The 26,020-nt window shown below is 46.9% G+C and overlaps 1 protein-coding gene across 2 annotated transcripts in view; it reads left to right on the top strand.

Moving 5' to 3' along the window:
• Positions 1–26,020, top strand: part of IGLON5 (IgLON family member 5) — a 677,528-nt gene that overhangs the window by 434,202 nt on the left and 217,306 nt on the right. For both annotated transcript variants that reach the window (XM_068241536.1, XM_068241537.1), the window contains exon 2: positions 23,707–23,785. In XM_068241536.1, coding sequence (XP_068097637.1) covers positions 23,707–23,785 — 79 coding nt within the window. The remainder of the gene's footprint in view (positions 1–23,706; positions 23,786–26,020) is intronic.

Raw genomic sequence — 26,020 nt, 5'->3', positions numbered from 1 at the left:
GGCCGGGCCTTATCCCTGCTCTATTATGGTGCGTTTCCTAGCCGATTCTCCCTCTCTGCAGGCAGAGCGCCGGCCGGGCCTCATCCCAGCTCTATTATGGTGCGTTTCCTAGCCGATTCCTCCTCTCTGCAGTCAGAGCGCCGGCTGGGCCTCATCCCTGCTGGATTGTGGTGCGTTTCCTAGCCGATTCCTCCTCTCTGCAGTCAGAGCGCTGGCCGGGCTTCATCCCTGCTGCATTATGGTGCGTTTCCTAGCCGATTCCCCCTCTCTGCAGGCAGAGCGCCAGCCAGGCCTCATCCCAGCTGCATTATGGTGCATTTCCTAGCCGATTCCCCCTCTGTGCAGGCAGAGCGCCTGCCAGGCCTCATCCCAGCTCTGTTATGGTGCGTTTCCTAGCCGATTCTCCCTCTCTGCAGGCAGAGCGCCGGCCGGGCCTCATCCCAGCTGCATTATGGTGCATTTCCTAGCCGATTCCCCCTCTGTGCAGGCAGAGCGCCTGCCAGGCCTCATCCCAGCTCTGTTATGGTGCGTTTCCTAGCCGATTCTCCCTCTCTGCAGTCAGAGCGCCGGCTGAGCCTCATTCCAGCTCTATTATGGTGCGTTTCCTAGCCGATTCCCCCTCTCTGCAGGCAGAGCGCCGGCCGGGCCTTATCCCTGCTCTATTATGGTGCGTTTCCTAGCCGATTCTCCCTCTCTGCAGGCAGAGCGCCGGCCGGGCCTCATCCCAGCTCTATTATGGTGCGTTTCCTAGCCGATTCTCCCTCTCTGCAGACAGAGCGCCGGCCGGGCCTCATCCCTGCTGCATTGTGCTGCGTTTCCTAGCCGATTCTCCCTCTCTGCAGGCAGAGCGCTGGCCGGGCCTCATCCCTGCTGGATTGTGGTGCGTTTCCTAGCCGATTCCTCCTCTCTGCAGTCAGAGCGCCGGCCGGGCCTCATCCCTGCTGGATTGTGGTGCGTTTCCTAGCCGATTCCTCCTCTCTGCAGTCAGAGCGCCGGCTGGGCTTCATCCCTGCTGCATTATGGTGCGTTTCCTAGCCGATTCCCCCTCTCTGCAGGCAGAGCGCCTGCCAGGCCTCATCCCAGCTCTGTTATGGTGCGTTTCCTAGCCGATTCTCCCTCTCTGCAGGCAGAGCGCCGGCCGGGCCTCATCCCAGCTCTATTATGGTGCGTTTCCTAGCCGATTCCCCCTCTCTGCAGTCAGAGCGCCGGCTGGGCCTCATCCCAGCTCTATTATGGTGCATTTCCTAGCCGATTCCCCCTCTCTGCAGGCAGAGCGCCAGCTGCGCCTCATCCCAGCTCTATTATGGTGCGTTTCCTAGCCGATTCCCCCTCTCTGCAGGCAGAGCGCAGGCCGGGCCTCATCCCAGCTCTATCATGGTGCATTTCCTAGCCGATTCTCCCTCTCTGCAGGCAGAGCGCCGGCCGGGCCTCATCCCAGGTCTATTATGGTGCGTTTCCTAGCCGATTGCCCCTCTCTGCAGGCAGAGCGCCGGCCGGGCCTCATCCCAGCTCTATTATTGTGCGTTTCCTAGCCAATTCTCCCTCTCTGCAGGCAGAGCGCCGGCCGGGCCTCATCCCACCTCTATTATGGTGCGTTTCTTAGCCGATTCCCCCTCTCTGCAGGTAGAGCGCCGGCCGGGCCTCATCCCAGCTCTATCATGGTGCGTTTCCTAGCCGATTCCCCCTATCTGCAGGCAGAGCGCCGGCCGGGTCTCATCCCAGCTCTATTATGGTGCATTTCCTAGCCGATTCCCCCTCTCTGCAGGCAGGGCGCCGGCCGGGCCTCATCCCAGCTCTATTATGGTGCGTTTCCTAGCCGATTCCCCCTCTCTGCAGTCAGAGCGCCGGCCGGGCTTCATCCCTGCTGCATTATGGTGCGTTTCCTAGCCGATTCCCCCTCTCTGCAGGCAGAGCACTGGCTGGGCCTCATCCCAGCTCTTTTATGGTGCGTTTCCTAGCCGTCCGATTCTCCCTCTCTGCAGTCAGAGCGCCGGCCGGGCCTCATCCCAGCTCTATTATGGCGCGTTTCCCAGCCGATTCCCCCTCTCTGCAGGCAGAGCGCCGGCCGGGCCTCATCCCAGCTCTATTATGGTGCGTTTCCTAGTCGATTCCCCCTCTCTGCAGTCAGAGCGCCGGCCGGGCCTCATCCCTGCTGCATTATGGTGCGTTTCCTAGCCGATTCCCCCTCTGCAGGCAGAGCGCCGGCCAGGCCTCATCCCAGCTGCATTATGGTGCGTTTCCTAGCCGATTCTCCCTCTCTGCAGTCAGCGCGCCGGCCGGGCCTGATCCCAGCTCTATCATGGTGCGTTTCCTAGCCGATTCCCCCTCTCTACAGGCAGAACGCCGGCCGGGCCTCATCCCAGCTCTATTATGGCACGTTTCCCAGCCGATTCCCCCTCTCTGCAGGCAGAGCGCCGGCTGGGCCTCATCCCAGCTTTATCATGGCGCGTTTCCCAGCCGATTCCCCCTCGTCTCAGGGGCACCCTTGTTAACTGCCTCAATTTTGTCCGAACACTGGTGGTGGGCCCAAATTATGCATATGCAAAATTTCGCATCGAAATTTGCAATTATGCGTCGTAATCGTAATGCGAAATTTCAGGGAAAAATCATAATTCATTTTGTATGTAATAGTAGTATTTCATAATTTCGCGTAATTTTTTGAGTAATTTTCAAGAAATTTTGCATAATTTTGTGACGACATTAGTGTCTAATATCAAAGCCGCCATACATGCGATTGCTACCAAAATTGCTACATATGTTAAGGAGAATAGTGGGAACAAGTCAAAACAAGAATTTTTTAAAAAGACCTTGTAGTTTTTGAGAAAATCGATTTTTAAAAATGCAAAGAAAAATGTTTTTTAAATTGTCATTTTTCTGAGTTTAAAAACCATTTTTTCTTTGCATCACTGTACTTTTCTTTGCAGTCTGTACTACAGGAAGAGCGCATGTAATAAGCCACAATTTGAGTTCATGGTCTGTTTTCAAAATTCACAGCTTGCTGCGAATTGAATTGGAAGGATAATTTAATAACCTGAAATTACAAGACTTTCGGCAGCACCAATATGTTTATCGCAATTTCCCAACTAAAGCAGAGCGTCAATTTAAATCTAAAGTGTGTCTAAATGGAAGCTGACATATTGAATGTTGTTTCCTGCAATCGCAGAGTAGAGCTTTATTCATCCTAACACAGGTCTCAGGGGACAGCAGGAAAAAAGGGTGCCGGCTAAAGGGTGGACAAAAAGGGCGCCGCCATAGACTCTAATGCAATTATTGGTATTACAGCGAAAAAAGCAGAAAAAAGGGCGCCGCAATAAATATCGTTAACAACATTAGAACATTATAGTTTTTGAAGTAGTTATCGTTTTAGAAGCTTGCAACGTTATAGTTTTTGTCATATTATTTTGTTTGTATGTACAGATTTTACCTTATCAAAGATATTATCGTTTCTATATACTGGTAGGTGAACAGAGGCTCCAGAAGAATAAAAGTACATAAAATCTTTAAAAGCTTACTGGGAGGAAGTGGTGGACTTACCTCCGTAAAGCAGACACAACGGACTGTCACTATGTAAACATACACATTTATTGAAAATACCCCAAGGGCCTCTGTTCACCTACCAGTATATTTGAGTCCACCCCAGGTGGAGGGGTGTTGCCTGTTTCTTCCTATCTACCGAGAGCGACTTCTTAACCTCCTTGCCGGTTATCCCGAGCTCAGCTCGGGGTAACCTGCGCAGGAGGATATCTCAGGCCCCGCTGGGCCGATTTGCATAATTTTTTTTTTGTTACAAGCAGCTAGCACTTTGCTAGCTGCTTGTAACTTCCGATCGCCGCCGCTCGCCGCCGATCCGCCGCAATCCGCCGCGCCGAGTCGCTCCCCCCCGCCCCAGAGCCCTGCGCTGCCTGGCCAATCAGTGCCAGGCAGCGTTGAGGGGCGGATCGGGATTCCCTATGACGTCCCGACGTCCATGACGTCGGTGACGTCATCCCGCCCCGTCGCCATGGCGACCGGGGAAGCCCTGCAGGAAATCCCGTTCTCAACGGGATTCCCTGCATACTCTGATCGCCGAAGGCGATCGGAGTGGGTGGGGGGATGCCGCCGCTTAGCGGCTATCATGTAGCGAGCCCTTGGCTCGCTACATGATTTAAAAAAAAAAAAAATTAAAAAAATGTGCGCCGCTGCCTCCTTGCCGGATTTTTTAGACCGGCAAGGAGGTTAATCCTGAGTGAGGACAGGTCTAATCTCCTCACCTGCTTCTTGAGCGGTTACCTAGGCGGTAACCCATGTTCATGAGTATGACCATCTCACTTTTCTGCTTTTCCAACCAATTCTGACTTACTACACTATATTGGGCTCTCGATTTCTTTCAATTATTGTTTCTATGTGTAAAAGGGTGTTTTTGCAGAGGGAATGGTTAGGATTGGGTACCACCAGGGGGAGTGGTTAGGGTTAGGCACAACCTTGGCGGTTAGTTTTAGGCAACACCAGGGGTAGTGGTTAGGGTTAGGAACCACCAGGAGCGGGGGTCTTAGGGTAAGGCATCACCAGGGGGGTTAGGGTTACGCACCACGGGGGGGGGGGGGGTAATTAGGGTTAGGCACCACCGAGGGTGTTAGCGTTAGGCACCACCATGGGGGTAATTAGGGTTAGGCAACACCAGGGGCTGGTTAGCCTTAGGCACCACCGGGAGGTTAGGGTTAGGCAACACCGGGAGGTGGTTAGGGTTAGGCACCACCAGGGGGGTGGCTAGGGTTAGTCACCACCAGGGGGGTGGCTAGGGTTAGGCACCACCAGGGGGTGGTTAGGGTTATGGGCCACTGGGGTGGTGATTAGGGTTAGGCACCACCGGGGGGTGGTTAGGGGCCACCAGCATAGTGGTTAGTTTCAGGCACCACCAGGGGAGGGTTCTGTGTGAGGGTAAGGTTGGGTTAAGCTGTATTGTTGAATTACGTAACAATTTTTAACATTAATATATTTTCGTTATTATTTCCCGTCTGTTTTTACAACTGTATTTATTGTTAACCAAGTTTGACACCTATGTTTATCCTTATCAGATTTCGTTATCCACCGGCGCCATTTCGTTATCCTTTTTCATGCACGCGGTCTCAGGGGGCGGCAGGAGAAAGGAATAGAGTAGAAGGTTATATTTGCAGGCTTGCTTACTTTACCAGGTCACCTCCTCTCACTCTCACACGCAGGACTTCTCAAGAGCGCCACCTCACCTTTGAAACTCTCTCCCACAGCCTGTCTGTCATGCTCCAAGCCTGGAAATGATTAAATGTACCCTCACACCTCTTCAGACAAGCATATAATTTATTATAGCTAGCATTTGACCCGTTAACCCCACTGTCAATTACCACAGGTGCTCATTAACGGTAAAATCTCCCAGACGGTCGACCTCCTGATCGATCAGATCGGGTACTGTTAAAGGACTTCCGAGGCCAAAATTAATAAAATCACACTATACCTTTTTTTTTGCAGAATCCACGGAGGACGTCCTGCCCGTCCTCCGCTCTGTTCCGCCATCAATGCACGTCTTATTGTTCCCCTACGGCTCGGCCCGACCCCACCGAACGGGTCGCATGGATGCCACCTCTAATATGGCCGCCGCCTTGCTCCGCGGCTGCGCAGTACGCTTTGTCGCTAGCGCGACTGCGCAGCCTGTGTGCGCCCGCCCGACGTACGCTTGGGGAGCATGCCGGGACCTAGTACGCGGCGGGAGGCGGGCAATAGGCTGCGCAGTCGCGCTAGCGACAAAGCGTACTGCGCAGCCGCGGAGCAAGGCGGCGGCCATATTAGAGGTGGCATCCATGCGAAGCGTTCGGTGGGGTCGGGCCGAGCCGTAGGGGAACAATAAGACGTGCATTGATGGCGGAACAGAGCGGAGGACGGGCAGGACGTCCTCCGTGGATTCTGCAAAAAAAAAGGTATAGTGTGATTTTATTAATTTTGGCCTCGGAAGTCCTTTAATGGTGCCGATCGACAATGAACAATCGCTGTAGCGATTGTTCTCTCTATCCGGACTTCCAAAACATTATTTAGTGTGATCGGATTGCTTATCACTCCCCCTTTGTTAGTGGGCCCAAAGGATCGTTTCTGTTCGATTGCAGCAATTGGATCGGACGGTTAATTGTTTAAGAATTTGGAATATTAATAGATACTTTTTTGCAGCTGGATTCACAGAGGTAAGTTGCTTAACACACGTATTATAGAGAGTGGGAACCGCTTTGGAAACTGGACATAAGACTTTATGTATGCAGCGAGTTAGAATAATGTGATCAGTTACAATGCAGTACTGTGAACAGGCCCAGAGAACTGTATGGACAGTGAGTTGACATGCAGAATAATTATGCAACGCAACGGAGCACTGTGAACTAGCCCTTAGTGTCTCCACCCCACTACTGTCTAGATTGTAAGCTTGCAAGGGCAGAGACCTCCCTCTAGTGTTTCCTGTTTCTGTGTATTTTATCAGATGAACATGTACCAGTGTTGGCTAATGTTTTAAAGCAGAATTGTGAGCCATAAAATCAAATTCCATTTACCCACTGCTCTGTGTGTATCATGTAGTCTACATCCTGACCCTGCATTGCAAGCATTCCATTGTAATCATAAATGTTTATTCTATAATGAATGTACCCTGCAGGGGCGTAACAATAGCCCCTGCAAGGGATGCAGCCGCAGGGGGGCCCTTAGGGGGAGAAGCCTGAGGGGGGCCCTCTAGGGCCATTTTTAGGGGCAGGACGGGGCACAGCACAGGAAGGGGGAGCAGCAGGCATAAACAGCGGCAGGGAGGGTGGTCCGAACCCACCTCCCTCACCTCGGGCTACCATCAGCGCTCCCTCCTCCAGCAACGACTGCTGGTGGGGCATCCAAAATTTCGCAGGGGGGCTTTGTGATTTCTAGTTTCGCCCCTGGTAGCCTGGCTCCTTTCTGGTACATTGCCAGGGAGAGGGAAGCCTGTTATCTCCCCTCCCACATTCCTGATCATCACTGATTGGCTGAGGGCAGTTCAGTGTGACATGAGGCTCACTGATTGGCTGAGGGCAGTCCAGTTTAACTGGCTGAGGCTGAGAAGGCAAATACACCTCATCCCTCTGCAGAAGCTTCTGAAATACAACATATGCTGTGCTCACATGTGTTTACAAAGCAAACTAGATAGATTGCAATTTTTAGTACAGAGCTTAGTGAGGACAAGAAAAAAAAGAGTAAACGAGGAAATGACATCAGGATTGGCTTCAGTCAGAGACGGTAAAGATGGAAAAGGCCTGGAAGTTTTCTTTTCATTTACTATATAAAATTCACTGAATTCAAAATAAATGTGGACAGCACAATACGTCTGTTATGTAAGTAGGACAAGTATTTATTTACTTATATATGTGTTTATTTTTCCCTAGGATAGTATGGCTGTCCTTGCTGATATAAAACTATACATCAATTTTATGTATGGTACTTGTACTTGTGTCACTAGTTGTCCTGATTGCACAGTGTGTTGAACTGCTCTTGTATCTGTGCTCCCCATTACTGTATGTTATTGCACTATGTACAGCACTACAGAAGATGTTAGTGCAATATAAATAAAAGATAACCAGAAGAAGCAGCTGAGATTGGCTGAATGCTGGGCTCATACTTGGAAAACAAGGGCAGCCTTGGCTGTATTGCTGCAGCTGGAGGGGAGGGTACTGCATCCAGGCAGGCTCATGGCATCCAGAAATATGAAAAGGCATCCAAGCAAGTCCTAATTCACTCATCAGTCAATGCCAGCAGGCTATTAAACAGAACGGCTTCATACTATAGCAGGTCATAAAAATTAACATGCAGCCAGTGCAGTAAATAAAACAGGCAGACACAAAGGTTAACGCTAATGTCCGTATAAATATTTGTCACGCGGGGTAAGGATGGGCTCGGCCGCAGATCCAGGAAACGGCGGTTCTTTTTAGGGGCTCCTACTGTGACCTAATTCTCCACTGCCGTTTATTTTTTTTTTGATTGAGAAGAACAGTAACCATAGATTGAACTTCATCCAAATCTGTAGCTGATACCTCCTTTCCCATGTGAAATCTTTACCTTTTCTTGAATAGATGATCAGGTGGCTCTGTATGGCTGCCACTGTGGTGAAACTCCTCCCACAGTGTGATGTCATGACAATGGTCCTGACTGTTTCCTGCCTGTGAGCCTCATTGCATTGTGGAAAATAACGGCTTTTTCCAACTGCCAAGCAAGCAATCTCTCCCTTTGTGCTTAGAACTCTCAGTAACGAACATTCCGTACAGATCACCTGGCAGGACTAAAGGTGCGTACACACATGCGACTATAGTCGTTTGAAACGATCGTTCCCCGATCCTTTCAAACGACGATCGTTTGAAAAAAAGCAGCCAACGACCATGAAGTCTAACGACGGACGAGCTAGATCGTTCAAAACTAATGATCTAGCCTGACGGATTTTTTCCAACGACGACCGTTTGCAAATGTAGTACATCGTTGGAAACGATCGTTCGTACTAGGCTTGACATGCGCATTTCACTATTTCTCCATGGAACTTTTCATTTTTATGCGCAAGCGCAATAGTTGCTTTTACGTGATGTAACGTTCGTTCTAACGATCTGATCGTTACACACCTTTTAAAACTAACTTTACTTAGGTCGTTCTTTCATCAATTATAAGTTCGTTCGTCGTTGACAACGAACGATCGTTGTCGCATGTGTGTACGTAGCTTTAGGCCTGGAACCCACTTCAAATCGCAAATCGCTAGCTTTTATTTGCGTTTTGTAAGTGATTTCATGAGCATTTTCCGGCGATTTTGGTAGTGATTTTAAAAAGTGTAAGCTTTTTGCCAGCGATTGTGACAGCGATTTGTGATTAGCGGTTTTAATTCTGATTGGTCCTTTCAAATTATTAAAAAATGTTTACAGTCTGCAGTAATTTAAAATTGCACAGAAGTCGCTATGTGTAGCGATTCATGAGCGATTTGCCAGCGCTTAAATACTTTACATTGAAGCGCAAACGTTCCCAAAATGCTGCTTGTCCTTTTGCTAGCAATTTTGATAATCGTAATCGATACTGTGGAATTTGTTACATTTAGTTACATTGGCAGAGCGTTTAGGGAAATACAGTAGCTAGCGATTTAAAGCTTTCCCTAAACGCTCAAAAAAGCCTCTAGTGGGTTCCAGGCCTAAAGCTGAAACCACCAGTGATACATTTCAGGAAGTAAATCAGGAGAGGAAAGATTTTACAACTGGCAAACACTGACTAAATGATCTACAAATGCAATAAAATATAAGCACTTTTATTCATTATGTTATTTTTTTCTACAGTTTCTCTTTAAGTCCAAGTCTGAGGTCAGGAAAAGTTTTGTTTTTTTAATATGTCCTTGACTTTATTTTGAAATAAAGGATGCATGATAAGTGCTCTAAACATGGCTGCAGTTTTGGCAAATAAATCTGCTGCACCAATTCAATTATCTTCACCGGCACCTTATTAAGCATAGACAGTCTAGGCAGATGCCTGGGGGGGATAGCTGGTTTAGGGGGCAACAAGCAGCTATTTTTAGCAGAATGTGCTTCATAGAAATCTTTTCCACAACTGCTATTTCTATTAAAGGGAACCAGAAACGAAGCACCCTCATGTACAGTATTTTACCATATATGTCAGTGGGAACATTAGAGAAAACACCTACCCTGCTCTCTGTTTTATTCTGCACTGCTCAGCCTACTTGTTATCAACCCTGATAAAATCCCAGAGTGAGCATTCAGTCTGGCTTTGCTCAGGAATCATTATAGCTGAGTCAATATAGCAAAGCCAGACAATGCGCAGTCAGGGATTTTATCAGGGCTAATAAGAAGCAAGCCGAACAGTGAAGAATGAAACAGAGAGCAGAGTAGGTGTTTTATCTAATGTTCCCCCTGATATACATGGTAAAATACATGAGGGTGCTTCATCTCTGGTTCACTTTAAAAACAGTCCTGTACAGTGGGTTGCAAAAGTATTCGGCCCCCTTGAAGTTTTCCACATTTTGTCATATTACTGCCACAAACATGCATCAACTTTATTGGAATTCCACATGAAAGACCAACACAAAGTGCTGTACTCGTGAGAAGTGGAACGAAAATCATACATGATTCCAAACATTTTTTACAAAGCAATAACTGCAAAGTGGTGTGAGCATAATTATTCGGCCCCCTTTGATCCGAGTGCAGTCAGTTGCCTATAGACATTGCCTGATGAGTGCTAATGACTAAATAGAGTGCACCTGTGTGTAATCTAATGTCAGTACAAATACAGCTGCTTTGTGAGGGCCTCAGAGGTTGTCTAAGAGAATATTGGGAGCAACAACACCGTGAAGTCCAAAGAACACACAAGACAGGTCGGGGATCAAGTTATTGAGAAATTTAAAGCAGGCTTAGGCTACAAAAAGATTTCCAAAGCCTTGAACATCCCACGGAGCACTGTTCAAGCGATCATTCAGAAATGGAAGGAGTATGGCACAACTGTAAACCTACCAACACAAGGCCATCCACCTAAACTCACAGGCCGAACAAGGAGAGCGCTGACCAGAAATGCAGTCAAGAGGCCCATGGTGACTCTGGATGAGCTGCAGAGATCTACAGCTCAGGTGGGAGACTGTGTCCATAGGACAACTATTAGTCATGCACTGTACAAAGTTGGCCTTTATGGAAGAGTGGCAAGAAGAAAGGCATTGTTAACAGAAAGCATAAGTCCCGTTTGCAGTTTGCTACAAGCCATGTGGGGGACACAGCAACCATGTTGAAGAAGGTGCTCTGGTCAGATGAGACCAAAATGGAACTTTTTGGCCAAAAGGCAAAACGCTATGTGTGGCGGAAAACTAACACTGCACATCACTCTGAACACACCATCCCCACTGTCAAATATGGTGGTGGCAGCATTATGCTCTGGGGGTGCTTCTCTTCAGCAGGGACAGGGAAGCTGGTCAGAGTTGATGGGAAGTTGGATGGAGCCAAATACAGGGCAATCTTGGAAGAAAACCTCTTGGAGACTGCAAAAGACTTGAGACTGGGGCGGAGGTTCACCTTCCAGCAGGACAATGAGCCTAAACATAAAGCCAGGGCAACAATGGAATGGTTTAAAACAAAACATATCTATGTGTTAGAATGGCCCAGTCAAAGTCCAGATCTAAATCCAATCGAGAATCTGTGGCAAGATCTGAAAACTGCTGTTCACAAACGCTGTCCATCTAATCTGACTGAGCTGGAGCGGTTTTGCAAAGAAGAATGGGCAAGGATTTCAGTCTCTAGATGTGCAAAGCTGGTAGAGACATACCCTAAAAGACTGGCAGCTGTAATTGCAGCAAAAGGTGGTTCTACAAAGTATTGACTCAGGGGGGCCAAATAATTACGCACACCCCACTTTGCAGTTATTGATTTGTAAAAAATGTTTGGAATGATGTATGATTTTCGATCCACTTCTCACGTGTACACCACTTTGTATTGGTCTTTCACGTGGAATTCCAATAAAATGTATGCATGTTTGTGGCAGTAATGTGACAAAATGTGGAAAACTTCAAGGGGGCTGAATACTTTTGCAACCCACTGTATGTAACAATGATAAACCTTACACAAACTACTTGAATCTCTCCCTTTTTTTTGTAATGGAAGCTCCCTTTAAAGAGAAACTGTAACCAAGAATTGAACTTCATCCCAGTCAGTAGCTAATACCCCCTTTCCCATGAGAAATCTTTTCCTTCTCTCAAATGGATCATCAGGGGGCTCTGTTTGGCTAATATTGTGGTGAAACACTCCCCCCCATAGTGTGATGTCAGGACCTGTCTGTGAACCTCATTGCATTGTGGGAAATAGCTGTTTACAGCTGTTTCCAACTGCCAAAAAAGCAAGCTGAATCTCCTTCCACTGACAACACCTGCCAGCAGTAAAAATGTCACCATGTGATAAATATCAGAATGTAAATCAGGGAGAGGAAAGATTTTACAATGGGCAAACACTGACTAAATCATTTATACATAATTATTGTAAAAATGAAGCACTTTTTTATTACATTATTTTCACTGGAGTTCCTCTTTAAGTGTCGCGCATTCAGAGAGCACATCTCCCGTGCAGCCCATTGCTGCACACCTGCTGGGGCGCGTGGCACGTCATCCGGTGCTGCTCCGCGCCTCCCTCCCCTCCCCCTGACATGCTACGCCGCTCCGTGCCGCACTGTAAACACCCAGCGCCTTTGTTAGCGTTTCAGAATGGATTGTTTTGGCCCTGATGTATTGAATATTCAGAGCAGCGGGGCTCAGCGAGAATCCCACTAATTATAGCCTGACATTGGATTCTCATAAAGCATGTCTGAGGGTGGCGGCTGCATAACTATGCCTCCGAACCTGGGGGACCGGGGAGCGGGAGGGGAGGGGGGGGGCGTGACAGCGAGGAGGCCAAACCACACAATGCAAGATGCTGAGAAAAAGACAAACAAACACTTATATCGTGCTTTTCTCCTGGCTGACTCAAAGCGCCAGAGCTGCAGCCACTAGGATGCGCTCTATAGGCAGTAGCAATGTTAGGGAGTCTTGCCTAAGGTCTCCTGCTGAATAGGTGCTGGCTTACTGAACAGGCAGAGCTGAGATTCGAACCCTGGTCTCCCGTGTCAGAGGCAGAGCCCTTAACCAACACTATCCAGCCACTACTTACACTATCCAGCCAAAAGTAAAAAGGATGAAAACGGAATAAAAAGAATTTACAAAATGCACTTAACACATCTGTAGGCTTTATAAGCGCACTTTTTTCAGAGGTAGATGGGGAGGGGGTGCAGCATATTGGCTAAGTACGTAGTACTCTCAGCACTAGTCTAGTTTAGGGGACACAGTGATTGGGTAGACAGCATTCTCTCGAACTGCTAGGCTTAATATTCATTGTCGTAAACTCCGCCCACACTATTCGGCCAATTACAACGCTTCCTGCTTTAGAGGATGCTGTTAATGGAGAACTGTTCCCTATGAGGTTTCCTGCCGGGCCCCCTATAGTAGAGTAGCGCTGTACTCTCAGTGAGTACTGAGTGCCATCTGCATGGAGTTTGTAGGATTTCCCCATTGCTGTGTGCATTTTATCCTACAACCCCAAACCTACCCAAGACCACATTTATACTTTTTCTGCCCCTAGGCCGACTTTCTTGCAGCTCCCCTTCCATTTACAGCACCGCCTCCTATTCCCTGTGCAGCCCCCTCTCCCATGTCTAACATTCAAGTACATCAGCCCCTTTTATTATATAAAGATCCCTTGGGCAGCAGATCTCTATTTCTTTCTGTTCCTCCGTATTTTCTACCTCTGTATTCCATTTGCAGCCTATTCTTCCATTTGCAGCAATCCCTCCTCCATTTCCAGGCTCCTCCCCTCAAGCAGCTGCCGCCCAAGGCCCGGGGCCTTTCTAGAAAACCGTCCATGAAGATACCATGATAATAATGGATTAAAGCGAACAAGCCCCAAGCAAGATTTCATCTTTGGCTCTCCCTGCTCACCACCTCTCAGTTTTGGTAAGGAAAGGCCATGCCCCAGAACACTCATTGAATCTAGACATGCACTTAGGTTGCCTTGTTGTTGATTTGGTTCTACGCCAGTAGCTAAATCAGAGCTTGACTCCATTGACATCACTGTGTGCGTACTCTGGGAGTGTACAGTGATTTCCACCAAAAGAGTAGATCACCACTAAAGTATAGCTGCAGACCACGCAAGCACATCGACGTTGAATTGGCAAGGAAAAGTTTGTTCTGCAAAATATACTTTCCTTTTATTTGCAGTGAGCCAGTCGCATTGATCGCAGGGGGGGTCATGTGATCAGAGATGACTCAGTGAACTCCAGTACGGCTCCGGGGAGAAATGTTGCCATGGGGTGTGCAGCCACACAGGGTGAGATTATTAAAGGACAACTGAAGTGAAAGCTATATGGAGGCTGCCATATTTATTTCCTTTTAAGCAGTACCAGTTGCCTGGCTATCCTGCTGATCCTCTGCCTCTAATACTTTTAGCCATAGACCCTGAACAAGCATGCAGCAGATCAGGTGTTCCTGACATTATTGTCAGATCTGGCAAGATTAGCTGCATGCTTGGTTCTGGTGTGATTCAGCCACTACTGCAGCCAAATAGTTCAGCAGGGCTGCCAGGCAACTGGTATTGTTTAAGAAGAGATAAATGTGACAGCCTCCATACTGTGCTCACTTCAGTTGTTCTTTAAATTAACGATCCTACAGATTAGGGAACGTGCTGCGGAATGTTCACTCACTGCCCAGCGGTGCGGAGGGGTTAAGCATGCTCTGCTCTGCTGTGCCGAAACCTGTCCATTATTCTTTATTTTTCCTACAGCACCTGACTGGCGGTCTAAATCAATCAAGCATTATTGCACATTTGCATCAGTAAACCATCTGAACTGTTGCTGCGTTCGGCTGAGCTAATGCAAATCTGCCAGCCCAAGCTGCCAGTGCTTGGTCAGCCTTAAAGGAGAACTGTCAAGAGTAAGGGCTGTCTGACACGCACACACACACACACACACACACACACACTTGCGCCCCTCCATCCCTCCCACCCCAGCCGTCCCACAGTGATTGCTATTAGACTAAGAGGTGCCCCCAAAACCTTAATCTCTAGTTATCTGGCTTGCAGTCACTGCCATGTATCCCATTTTCTTACTTCTCTCTGCTTCATAAACAATAAGGGAATGACAGCTGAGTGCGTTGTGCTCCCCACCTACACTGCACTCTGAGGCTGGAGCCTCTCTCGCCTCAGCCAGAGCCCACCCCCCCCCCCCACACACACACACACATACACACATACACACATTGACCCTCTGTTCCTCTTTCCTCCTCATTTGTCCCTCTTTCAGGACTTTGTCCCTCTTTCTATGTAAATATATATATATTTTTCTCTACTAAAAATGTGTTTGATTGACTCTAAACTTTATTCCTATCCTTTACATTGATATATTACTAATTTTAAAATGTTAATATGAAGTAAAATGAACCAGGATAGAAAGGACCAGTGTGGTTTGAATTATAAAACAACATATTTTTCTTATAAAATCTTTATGGTTTATGTGATGGGTGTGATGGGGGCATGGTCAGGGGTGTGGCGGGGCGTGGCTTAAGTGTCCCTCTTTCTCATCTCAGTTGGGAGGCAGGCACACAACACACACACAGTAGCAGTAACCTTTCGGATGGTGAAAAAACAAATAACATCTGATCGTGCTGGTTTCCATAGGATCACAACTCACCCCTCCTCTCTGCTGACTCATGCTGTCTAGTTGGAGAGCAGACAGCATGAATCATCAGAAAGCATGGGTACGAGAGTGATCAGAGACACTCAGAGAGCAAGCTTGAATGACCTGTAGACTTTTTCATGTGCTCATTGTTACATTCCATAGCTTCAACTGTCCCTCTTTGGGAGCCCTGTCCCTCTGTCCCTTCTCATTTGTCCCTCTTTCAGGACTTTGTCCCTGTTTCTATGTAAATATATAAATGTCTCTACTAAAAAATATGTGTTTAATTAGCTCTAAACTTTATTCACATCCTTTAAATTGATATATTTCTTATTTTCTAATGCTAATATGAAGGAAAATGAACCAGGGTAGTAAGGACCAGTGTGGTTTGTATTATAAAACATATTTTCCTTATAAAATCTTTATGGTATGCGTGACTAGGGGTGGACCGAGGGCATTCTCAGAGGTGTGATGGGGCCGTGATTAGGGGTGTGGCAGGGGCGTGACTTAAATGTCCCTCTTTCTTATATCAAAAAGGTAGGAAGTATGCATTTATTGAAGCACGCCAGATCTAAAATCTATGAACTATTGGCTCTTTTTATCTCCTTCCTGTTCTTAGAAGCCATTTTCTGCTAGGAAAGTGTTTTATGGCTGTTAGGGCTCGTTCACATCTAGGGGGCGTTTTCAGCCTTTTTTCAAGCGCAGGAAATTTTCATAATGGCTTTAAAAACGCTTCTGCAATGATTCCCTATGAGAGAGTTCACAGCTGAGCGGTGCGTTTGTGATACGCTCAGCAAAGCGGTGCCTGTACCATTTTTGAGGCAATTTTGCATCAATGGAAGGTATAGGTGAAACGCAAAATGCTCACAAAATCGCTTTGTGCAACGATTGTGTGAGTGTTTTTAAGAATGAATACATTGTATTTATTATTTTCCGGGTCAAAGAGTTCACTTCCTGACTTGCGTCAGGGAGTGAATTATAACTGGAAAAGTGCTTAGGAAAGGGCTTTTACCAGAAACGCAGCACGCAGTGGAATGTCGGGAGGGGGAAAAGCTCACAAAAACGCTTGCGTTTGCATGTTTGGTTTTAGGTGTGAATGAGGCCTAAATCCTTATCAGTGAGGGTAACGATATAGTCTGACTCAGTCCCAACTGTCACTTGCATACCTGATGTTTAACTCTTTCAAGCGAAAAGAAAAAAAGGAACACAGCATAGTTTGTGTGCTAGGCACTGTACATACACATGTCTATCTCATCATGGCACGTCGCCTTGTGTATCCTATAAAGGCAGTAGAAGGGTGTTTTTTTTATCGCCCACGCCGGTTTGGCCATTCCGTAGGCCTCGGCAGGGGAAGTGTTACAGCGTGGCAGGCAGGCCTGGCCAGGAGAGAGGCAGCAATTTGCAGGACATTAATCAGCTAGCGATCCGCTCCTCCTTACCGCTGACATGGGGGCCTCACAGAGGATCTATCACCCAGCGCTCATAAACAACGCGGCCCAATAGCAGGAAAAATGACGTTTCCCTTCCTTTTTGCTTACGTTTCCAGGCAGAATATTTATTGCCGGGTGCCGTGATAAGATTCCCCTTCTACCAGATGCAATATACAGCTTGGGAAAAAATATCGAATAAAGACAAAGCGCGTTAGGTGGATTGAAACAGATGCGCGTTTCATTAATGCTTGTTTGTGTCATGATTCATTCGCCGGCGCTTTGCAGAATTGTAATGCAAACTATGCAGGCAGGCTTGGCTCCTGCAGTTCAGCACTGCTCCGCTGGGTCTGCCATAGGGAAGGGCGGGGGAACAGCCGGTGCCCAGAATGCCCGCTTGCACCAGGAAGATAAGGAAAAACAGAAGCAGTACTCATCACTCCTGCCAGGTGAAAATACTTGACAAGGTATTGTGTTACTACTGAAATAAACTACACACCTTCACACAGCCTAGAATATATATATATATATAAATATATACGATATACTGTATATCCTGCAGTTCAAATAAACTATTAAGTAGCCCAAGTCACAGCTACATTTGCTGTCATGTGGTCACTCTTGGCCCCTCCCCTTGGATGACTCATGCTGTCTATGTGGAGAGAAGACAGCATGAGTCATCAAAGAGGAAGAGTAATCATAATTGGGAGATTTAGTAATCAGGTTTGAGTGACCTGCAAGATTTTCACATGGCTGGAAAAAAGAGAAAAGGTCTCCAAACAGAGTAAGGGCTCGTTCACAACTAAAATCGTTAACCAATAGCGATTTGCGGTAACGTCTTCTCGCGGGTGATTTTTCCTCGATTTGACGCAGAAAAATCACTGTACAAAATTGCGTTTTTGGAGCAATCGTGCTTAGCGTTTTTCTATATATGCTATCGGTCCAAAATCGATGGAAAAATGCTGCATGTAACACGTTTGCGATTAGCGATAATCGTGGAATTCCCGCGATTATCGCTAATCGCTGTAGTGTGAACACTGCCATAGACTAAAATAGCACTAGCGTTTTTAAAAACCGCAAGCACTTCAGCGATTAGCGGGAATCGCACAATTCCCACTTAGGTGTGCACAAGCCCTAAGAAAAAGCTTCCATGCCTTTACTGAGTGAGAGGCCCAGTGTACACCGAGCGGTTTTAGCAGCGATCCGCCATCCGCATCCGCCTCCGCCTGTGAAAACGCTTGGCTAATGTATTTCAATGGGATGGTGCACACCAGTGGTTTGAGTTTTTTTTCCAAACCACAAACGTGCCTCCTGCTGCACGTTCGGGGTCTTCTGAAGCATTTCGTCCTCAATGTAAAGTATAGGGAAAACACAAACCGCTCTGGAAACCGCTACATCAGAGCGATTTTCCAAGCGTTTTTGTTACAGAAGCTGTTCAGCTCCAGCTTTACTGTAACAATAATTGTTATCTGCTACACAAAAACGCTCCCAACAATGCTAGGCATGCTTAGAAAACGTCTCTAAACATGCCTAGAATGTTTCTGAAATCAGCTCCAAAAAACGCTAGCGTTTTGAGGATCTGCTAGCGGTTTTGGTGTGCACTGGGCCTCATTGTTTTAGGATATACTGCTGCAGTAGGCTCATATGTATGGACACAGAGCCCTACAAGGCAAACCTATGCAGTTGCCTAGGGCCTGTAGAAGGTCTAAGGGCCTAGTGGATGCCCCCCCCCCCCCCCCCCCAAAATCTTAGTAAAAAAAAAAAAAAGCCAGGTGGGCAAATACTGCTATATTGCCTTGGTCCCCAGTTCATCTTAATCCTTTTCTCTGTGGACCCACAACAGGGTCAGTTTGAAGCCCCCTGAAAATGCAGGTAAGGAGTTATAACAAAGCTCTTTGGAGTTTTATTGCCATCCTGTGAAAATTTCCATCACTTCCTCTCTAGACAGGAAGTCAGGCAATCTCTCCAAAAGTGACAGAAAAAGCAACAACTAGAATATGTTAGGAAGAAAGGAGAATCTTACAACCTTTGAATGTTTGAATGTCCGTCTCTTAATTCCTGTCCCTGGGCCTGGGATTAGCAGTTTTCATATGGAAGCCAAAAAAGGAAGCAGCAGAACCAGGGATGGAGAAAATCTCGCTAATAATAACTCCAAAAGTTTCTAACGCCTTTTCACACTTTTCAACAGCAGAATGAAAATGTCACTGGGTTTTAAAGGACAAGTGTAACATAAATGCATTTAATCAGCCCCAAAGTGCTCCCTTATCAAGTGGGAAATTCACTGCATTGGCGATTTTGCTCAAATTTCATTTATGGTCTAAAGCATTAAACACAGCATAAAATGGACAGCTAAAACCATCTGACTGTTTTTCAAGGTACTAGAAGGGTTAAAGCTGAAGCTTATTACCAGGGGCGTAGCAATAGGAGGTGCAGAGGTTCCGACCGCATCGGGGACCTTGGGCCAGAGGGGCTCCGAAGGGCCATCCTTCAACTGCAATTCTTGCTCTCTATTGGTCCTGTGCTCGTAATAATCACTTCTATAGATACGTTGAATAGTGGTAATCATTATAGTAGCAGTAGGGTATTGTACCGTGTTAGCCATCAGTAAAAGCAAGAAGTTTTAAATCAGGATGATACCATTTATTGGCTAACTAAAAACAATAAGAATAAGCAAGCTTTCGGCTTTGCAGCCTTCGTCGGGCTTACAATCCTGTATAATTGCAGGCTGATGGTACAGACAGCTTTATACATGCAACATCAAAAGGGGGTACATAGATTTTTTTCAAGCATCTTAATGACATGTATTTATGCTTGAAAAAAATCTATGTACCCCCTTTTGATGTTGCATGTATAAAGCTGTCTGTACAATCAGCCTGCAATTCTACAGGATTGTAAGCCCGACGAAGGCTGCAAAGCCGAAAGCTTGCTTATTCTTATTGTTTTTAATTAGCCAAATAAATGGTATCATCCTGATTTAAAACTTCTTGGTAATCATTATCAAACTGTTCCCCATCCCCTTCTTGTACCTCTGACACTTTAGTTGCCATTGGCATGTTTTGGTGCGCCACTGCGCCGTATCAATTGTTATGTATAGAGTGCTTGGGGGGCCCCAATGTAAAACTTGCATTGGGGCCCGCAGCTCCTTAGCTTTGCCACTGCTTATTACCTTTAGTGGCTAATTGATAGGCTTGCCATTGCTGGCCAGCATTTATCAGATTGTTTTGGAACTGGACTGAGCCTTGTAGACAAGGCAGAAGAGTTCCTGTTGTATTTGGCTGGGGAACAGAGAACTTTCTTTCTTTTATTTGCTCACTTATTAATTAGGGCCCTTCCACACTAAGTCCGTTGTGTTGCGTCGCAATAGACGGTATTCCTGGTGTAACTATCGCCCCTGCTGCCACTGCAGTGGCAGGAGGTCCCAGAGCTGGGAAGGGGCACGGGAGGCAGTCCTGTCTGAATTCAGCAAAGCAGAGGTGTATACATTACCTGCTCTCGGTGCACTCCTCCCTTCTACTCACTTCCTGTTTAGTTTTGGAGTGCCGTGCACTGCCTGCAGCCAGCCAATCACCATGCTGGCACTGAAGCCGCATGGTGATTGGCTGGCTAACGCAGTGCATGACAACTAGCCAGGAAGTGAGTGGAGGAGGCGCGACCGCCTGGAGCAGGTAACATATACACTTCTGCTGCACTAAATGCTCTGCATAGCCATGTACTGGAGCAAATGAAAAATGTGTTTAACTGATTGACAAACTTTATTCCCATCAATTAAATTGGTATATTTTCTATTTTTAAATGTTAAAATGAAGGAGAAGTAATGATTTTAGAAAGGACCAGTGTGGTCTGAATGATAACACTACATCTTTTACTTCTGAATTCCTTGTGCTATGCATGGTAAGGGGTGTGATGGGGGCGTGGCTAGAGGTGTGTCTTTAAAGTGGCCCTCTTTCTAGTCTCAAAAGGTTGTGATGTATGTGTAAGAGTCTAAAAAGGACCAAAAAGCCCTCTTAGGCCTGGAAACCACTACAAAACGCTATCACTAGCGTTTTGTATGAGCAGTTTGTAAGTGATTTCATGAGCATTTTCGGGAGCGATTTTAAAAAGTGTAATCAATTTGCCAGGGGTTGTGTAGCGATTAGCGCTTTCAATTCTGATTGGTCCTTTCAATTAATTTTAATTTTGTAACAGTGTGCAGTAACTTCAAAATGCTAGCAAAATCGCTCTGTGCAGGTTTTGATGAGCGTTTACGCCAGCGTTTATATACTTTACATTGCAGAAACGCTAACGCTAAACGTGAAAAATGCTGCATGTTCTGCATTTTGCGTTTTGGTAATCGCAATCGCACCAGTGGAATTTAGCCCATCCATTAACATTAGCTGAGCGTTTAGGGAAATCGCTAGCGATTTGAATCGCTCCCTAAACCCTCAGAAAATCGCTCTAGTGGGTTTGAGCCCTTAGGGCTGCTGCACACCTAAAATCGTTAGGGTAATCGCAATCGCTATGTATTTGTTAGAAGTGCTAGGGATTCTATTAACCTCTTGACGACCAGCTAACGCCAATTGGCGTAAACTGGTCGTCTGTGGGTTTCCATGTAAACGGCCGCTCGTTCGAGCGGCCTTTCCATGTCCGTTCACGAAGGCTGTCTCCGTGAACAGCCGGAGAGCCGCCGATCGTGGCTCGCCGGCGAAATGTAAACACGCGGGTAAGAAATCCCTGCTGTTTACATCATATGGCGCTGCTTCGCAGAAGCGCCGTAAGGCAGATCGGCCATCCCCGGCCTCTGATTGGCCGGGGATCGCCGTCATTTGATAGGCTGAAGCCTATCCTACAATGCGCAGGACGGAAATCCGTCCTGCGCAGCTCAGAGAGGGAGGGAGGGAGGGGGACAGAGCGCCGAAAACGCTGCGTTTTGAAGAGCCCCCCCCCGCAAAGCGCAGAGAGCCGGCGGCGATCAGACCCCCCCAGCAGGACATCCCCCTAGTGGGGAAAAAAGGGGGTAAGTCTGATCGCCCTGGCTAAAACCTGATCTGTGCTGCGGGCTGTAGAGCCTACGCAGCACAGATCATTCAGAAATCCACTGGTCGGCAAGTGGTTAATGTGCATAGCGATTTTCTAGCTACACCTAGCGATTTTTGGAGCGTTTTGGTGTAGCAATGTATTGTTTTTTGCACAGTAGAGCTGGAAGTGTACAGCTTTTGTAAAAACTGTTCTAGTGTTTTTTTAGAGCGATTTTCCACTCTCCTATACTTAACATTGAGGCTGAATTGTCTCAGAAATGCTGCAGGACCCGCATTTAAGAAAAACATCACATCGCTCTGGTGTGATCCATCCCATAATACATTAGCCAAGTGTTTTAAAGTGGACCTGAACTCTTGCAGAGGAAAGAAGGAAAACAGAGAAATGCACCCTCTATGTATTTAGAGAGATTAGCCTAAATCCCCCTCATTTGTGTCTAATCACAAGTTGTAATTTGACCTCTCCCCTGTGTCACATGACTGCCATGGCAGAGATGGCAGATAAGCTCATTTGAAAGCACAGGCTGTTAACAATATGTCTGCTTCCATGAATCAGGAAGTAGAAACTGTGCCGATTTATTGTAGAATTTGTATCAGCTGTAACAAATACATGTTTTTCTGTAAAGGTTATTAACCTGTTGCTCATCTTTTAGAGTAGAGAGGACGTTCTGAGTTCAGGTCCTCTTAAAAAGTGCTCAGAAGCACTGTTAGGGGCTTGATTCAGTAAACCGTGATAACTCAAATATCACACCTTATCCAAGATATCACACGTTATCAAAGTTATCACACCTTATCAGAGTAGCATAGCGAGCGCTACGAACTTATGCCTGCTAATTGGCAATGGAAATCGTCCTGCCCTGAGCCCCTGCAGGTTCATAGCGCTCGCTATGCTACTCTGATAAGGCGTGTTAACTTTGATAAGGTGTGATATTTGAGTTATCACAGTTTAGTGAATCAGCCCTATGTGTGCACCAGCCCTTACTAGTGCTATGCAAAACAGAAATGTGCTTTAACGACCAACGTCAGCCGATAGGTGGACGCAGGTTGCAGTGGTGTTTCCATGAACGAGCGGCCGTTCCATGTCGGTTCACGGAGGGTGTCTCCGTGAACAGCCTGCGAGCCTCCGATCGTGGCTCGCAGGCTAAATGTAAACATGCGGGGAAGAAATCCTCGCTGTTTACATCATATGGCGCTGCTGCGCAGCAGCGCCATAAAGGAGATCGGCGATCCCCGGCCTCTGATTGGCCAGGGATCGCCGGCATCTGATAGGCTGAAGCCTATCAATGGCGGTGCAGGACGGATCGCCGTCCTGTGCCGCCCATAGGAAGGAGGGGAGGGAGGGAAGGGGGCGGAAAATCGCTGCGGAGGGGGGCTTTGAGGAGCCCCCCCGCTGAGCAAAGATAGCCAGCGGGGATCAGACCCCCCAGCAGGACATCTCCCTAGTGGGGAAAAAAGGGGGAAGTCTGGTTGCCCTGGCTGCTTGCTGATCTGTGCTGTGGGCTGAAGAACCCCCGCAGCACAGATCTGCGCAAACAAGCCCGGTCCTTAAGTGGTTAGGTGTTTGCAATTATTCAGGTTGGAGGAAAAAACCCTATAGTTCTTTAATCTTACAGCCATTAGCCAGTGCCTTATAATGCTGATCATTTCTCTGCTTTGCCGCATGCTGCTGTCTGCTGCTTTACACAACGTAGGAGAAGTGACAGGCTTAATTTACATGTAACACAATGTGATGTATATATTCTGTAGTCGTCCTGTCAGACTGCTGGCAAGTGACACAAATGTCTGTCTGCTTATGATGTGGACTGCCACCATTCTAACAAATCGATTTTTTCTCTTCTCTCCCTGTCCTCCCTCTTGTTTCCTCTCATTGTGTTGTGTTATTTCTCCCCCACGTCTGTTCCTTTTATCCCCCCCCCCCTCCCCTCCATCTCCTGTAATTGGCATCTCTGTGACGCTCTTGCCCTGGGCCCATCTGCCTCGCTCGTGCCAATCTTGTGCCGCCCTGCGTCCCTCGGCTGCCTCCTGCGCCCTCTTATCTGGCTGCCCAGTCCTCCTGGTGGAATGCTCCGAGCTGGTCCCGCCAGATGGTAATTACACCGCCTGTCAGGGGGATAACGTCACTCTCAGGTAAGTGCTGCTCTGTCACTGAATAAGCTAATAACATCATAAAGGGAGACACTAATGTGGCCTCAGTCGCCACTTTTTCAAAAAAAAATTTATTTACGGCTGTGGACTTTAAGGGTATGTGAAGTTTAAAAGTGAAATTCTGTTGATTAAAAAACAATTGTGACAAGTGGATATATCAGAGGTGTTACTACAAGTTATGGAGCCCCCGGCAGAACCCTGATGGGGCTCTCCTGTGTTCAATACCCCCCCCCCCCCCCTCACCCCTCCACCTCTGGTGAGGCCAATGACCAGGGGCAGATCTGACAATGGTAATATAACCGGTGTGACCACCATTACCCCTCTTATAACAAGTGTGGCCACCATGACCCCTTCCGTAAAAAATTGTGGTCACCATGACCCCTCCCATAACAGGCGTGGCCTCCATGACCCTTCCCATAAAAAGTATGGCTGCTATAACCGCTTCCATAACAATTGTGACAACCATGACCCTTCCCATAACAGGTGTGGTCAACATGACCCTTCCCATAACAGGTGTGGTCAACATGACCCCTCCCATAACAGGTGTGGTCAACATGACCCTTCCCATAACAGGTGTGGTCAACATGACCCTTCCCATAACAGGTGCGGTCAACATGACCCCTCCCATAACAGGTGTGACCAACATGACCCTCCCATAGCAGGTGTGACCACCATGACCCCTCCCATAACAGCGGTGACCAACATGACCCCACCCATAATAAGTGTGTCGCCCTACATTACCTCTCCCATAACAGGTGTGACCACCATGACCCCTCCCACAATAAGTGTGACCACCATGACCCTTCCCATATCAGGTATGACCAACATGACTATTTAAAACAATTGGTAAAAGAAACCAAGAGGTGTCACTCATTGTCCGTGCTACATGCACTTATCACAGTTTCTAAACCACTAGGATGACCCCTCCCATACATAACAAGTGTACTAATCCTCCGGGACATAAATGTGTTTAATAACAGCACAGATGCTGTTTCTTTTCTTGAACATCTTTCCTTTCATCTCATCCAGCTCTAGGAAATCCTGGTGTTCAATTTCAATTCTGAATAGTGGAGTCGCAGCTGGTCTTATTGACTCCCAATGTGATCACTTCTCAACCCTCCCTTCTGAGGATGCATGCTGTCTCGGTGGAGAGAAGGCAGCATGAGTCATAAGAAGGGGTGGAGTGCAAAGTGATCATGTGTAAGTTAATAATAGGTTTGAATGACCTGCAGGATTTTTCATATGGCTGGACCAGACAGAAGAAAAGATATCCTGTTTGTAGCTCCAAACCAACAAGTAAGTTCTCTAGTAAACTTTCGGCTAATTTAAATGTCAGATGGCTGGAGAAGTTGGTGACAAAAAATGTAAATCTGGTAAAATGTTAAGGAAAATGTTTTGAATGTTATTCCTATTGAATACACACACCAGTGTAATTTCAAAGGATTTCTGCACTAAAATGACAATAGATTGGCTGGGAAGAGTACCTGTTACCAGCTGGGGAGTGGGCAGGTCGGAAGCTGCCATTCTGTGAATACAGTTAGTAAAAAAACAGGAGAGAATTTGATTTTCCTCTTTTGGCAATTATAGAAAATCATTGCTGTCTGCGGAGTAAAATGGAAAGGTCAGTTTTAATAATGTTATATTACAAAATTGCTTGTGCGGCAGTTCTATAGGTTACATTATTTTTTTCCCAATAAAACCAGATCTACTTTTTTAAAGGGCAACTCCAGACCAAGAGTAAACTTACCTGGTGGGCTGATGGTATGATAATATGGTTGAGGAAACATTGTTACTAGAATAAAATATTAAATTATATTGATTTATTGTTCCACAGAGTTTTAAAGAATGCCTGGCAGCCAGACTCTGTGGGCCCCGCCCATGGCTTGTCAGAGGAGCTGCAGTTTGTTGTGAGTGGGTATTTCAGCATGTGGGCGGGGCTGCAGAAAATGGGCGGGCCTGGTACAATGCAGTGACTTTTCTCAGGCTTCATTTCAAGCTAATTCAGAAAAGATCACCAGTAATTTTAGGAGCTTGATGGGGAAACCAGATGGATATGAAGCATTCTGAGCAGTAGGGAGAGTCAATGCGAGGCAAATAGTTCTGGTTTGCATACAAATTGAAGCCAGATTTGGAATTTGGCCAATCATATTCAGCAGATAGTGCATTTGATCAGCCCAGGCTGCCTACAACTTAAATATAATTATCATGCAAGCCAGA

This window comes from Hyperolius riggenbachi, chromosome 6 (assembly GCF_040937935.1).
Source record: "Hyperolius riggenbachi isolate aHypRig1 chromosome 6, aHypRig1.pri, whole genome shotgun sequence".
NCBI lineage: Eukaryota > Metazoa > Chordata > Amphibia > Anura > Hyperoliidae > Hyperolius > Hyperolius riggenbachi.
Note: the sequence above shows the minus strand (reverse complement) of the source record. Positions and strands in the feature narration are given on the sequence as shown.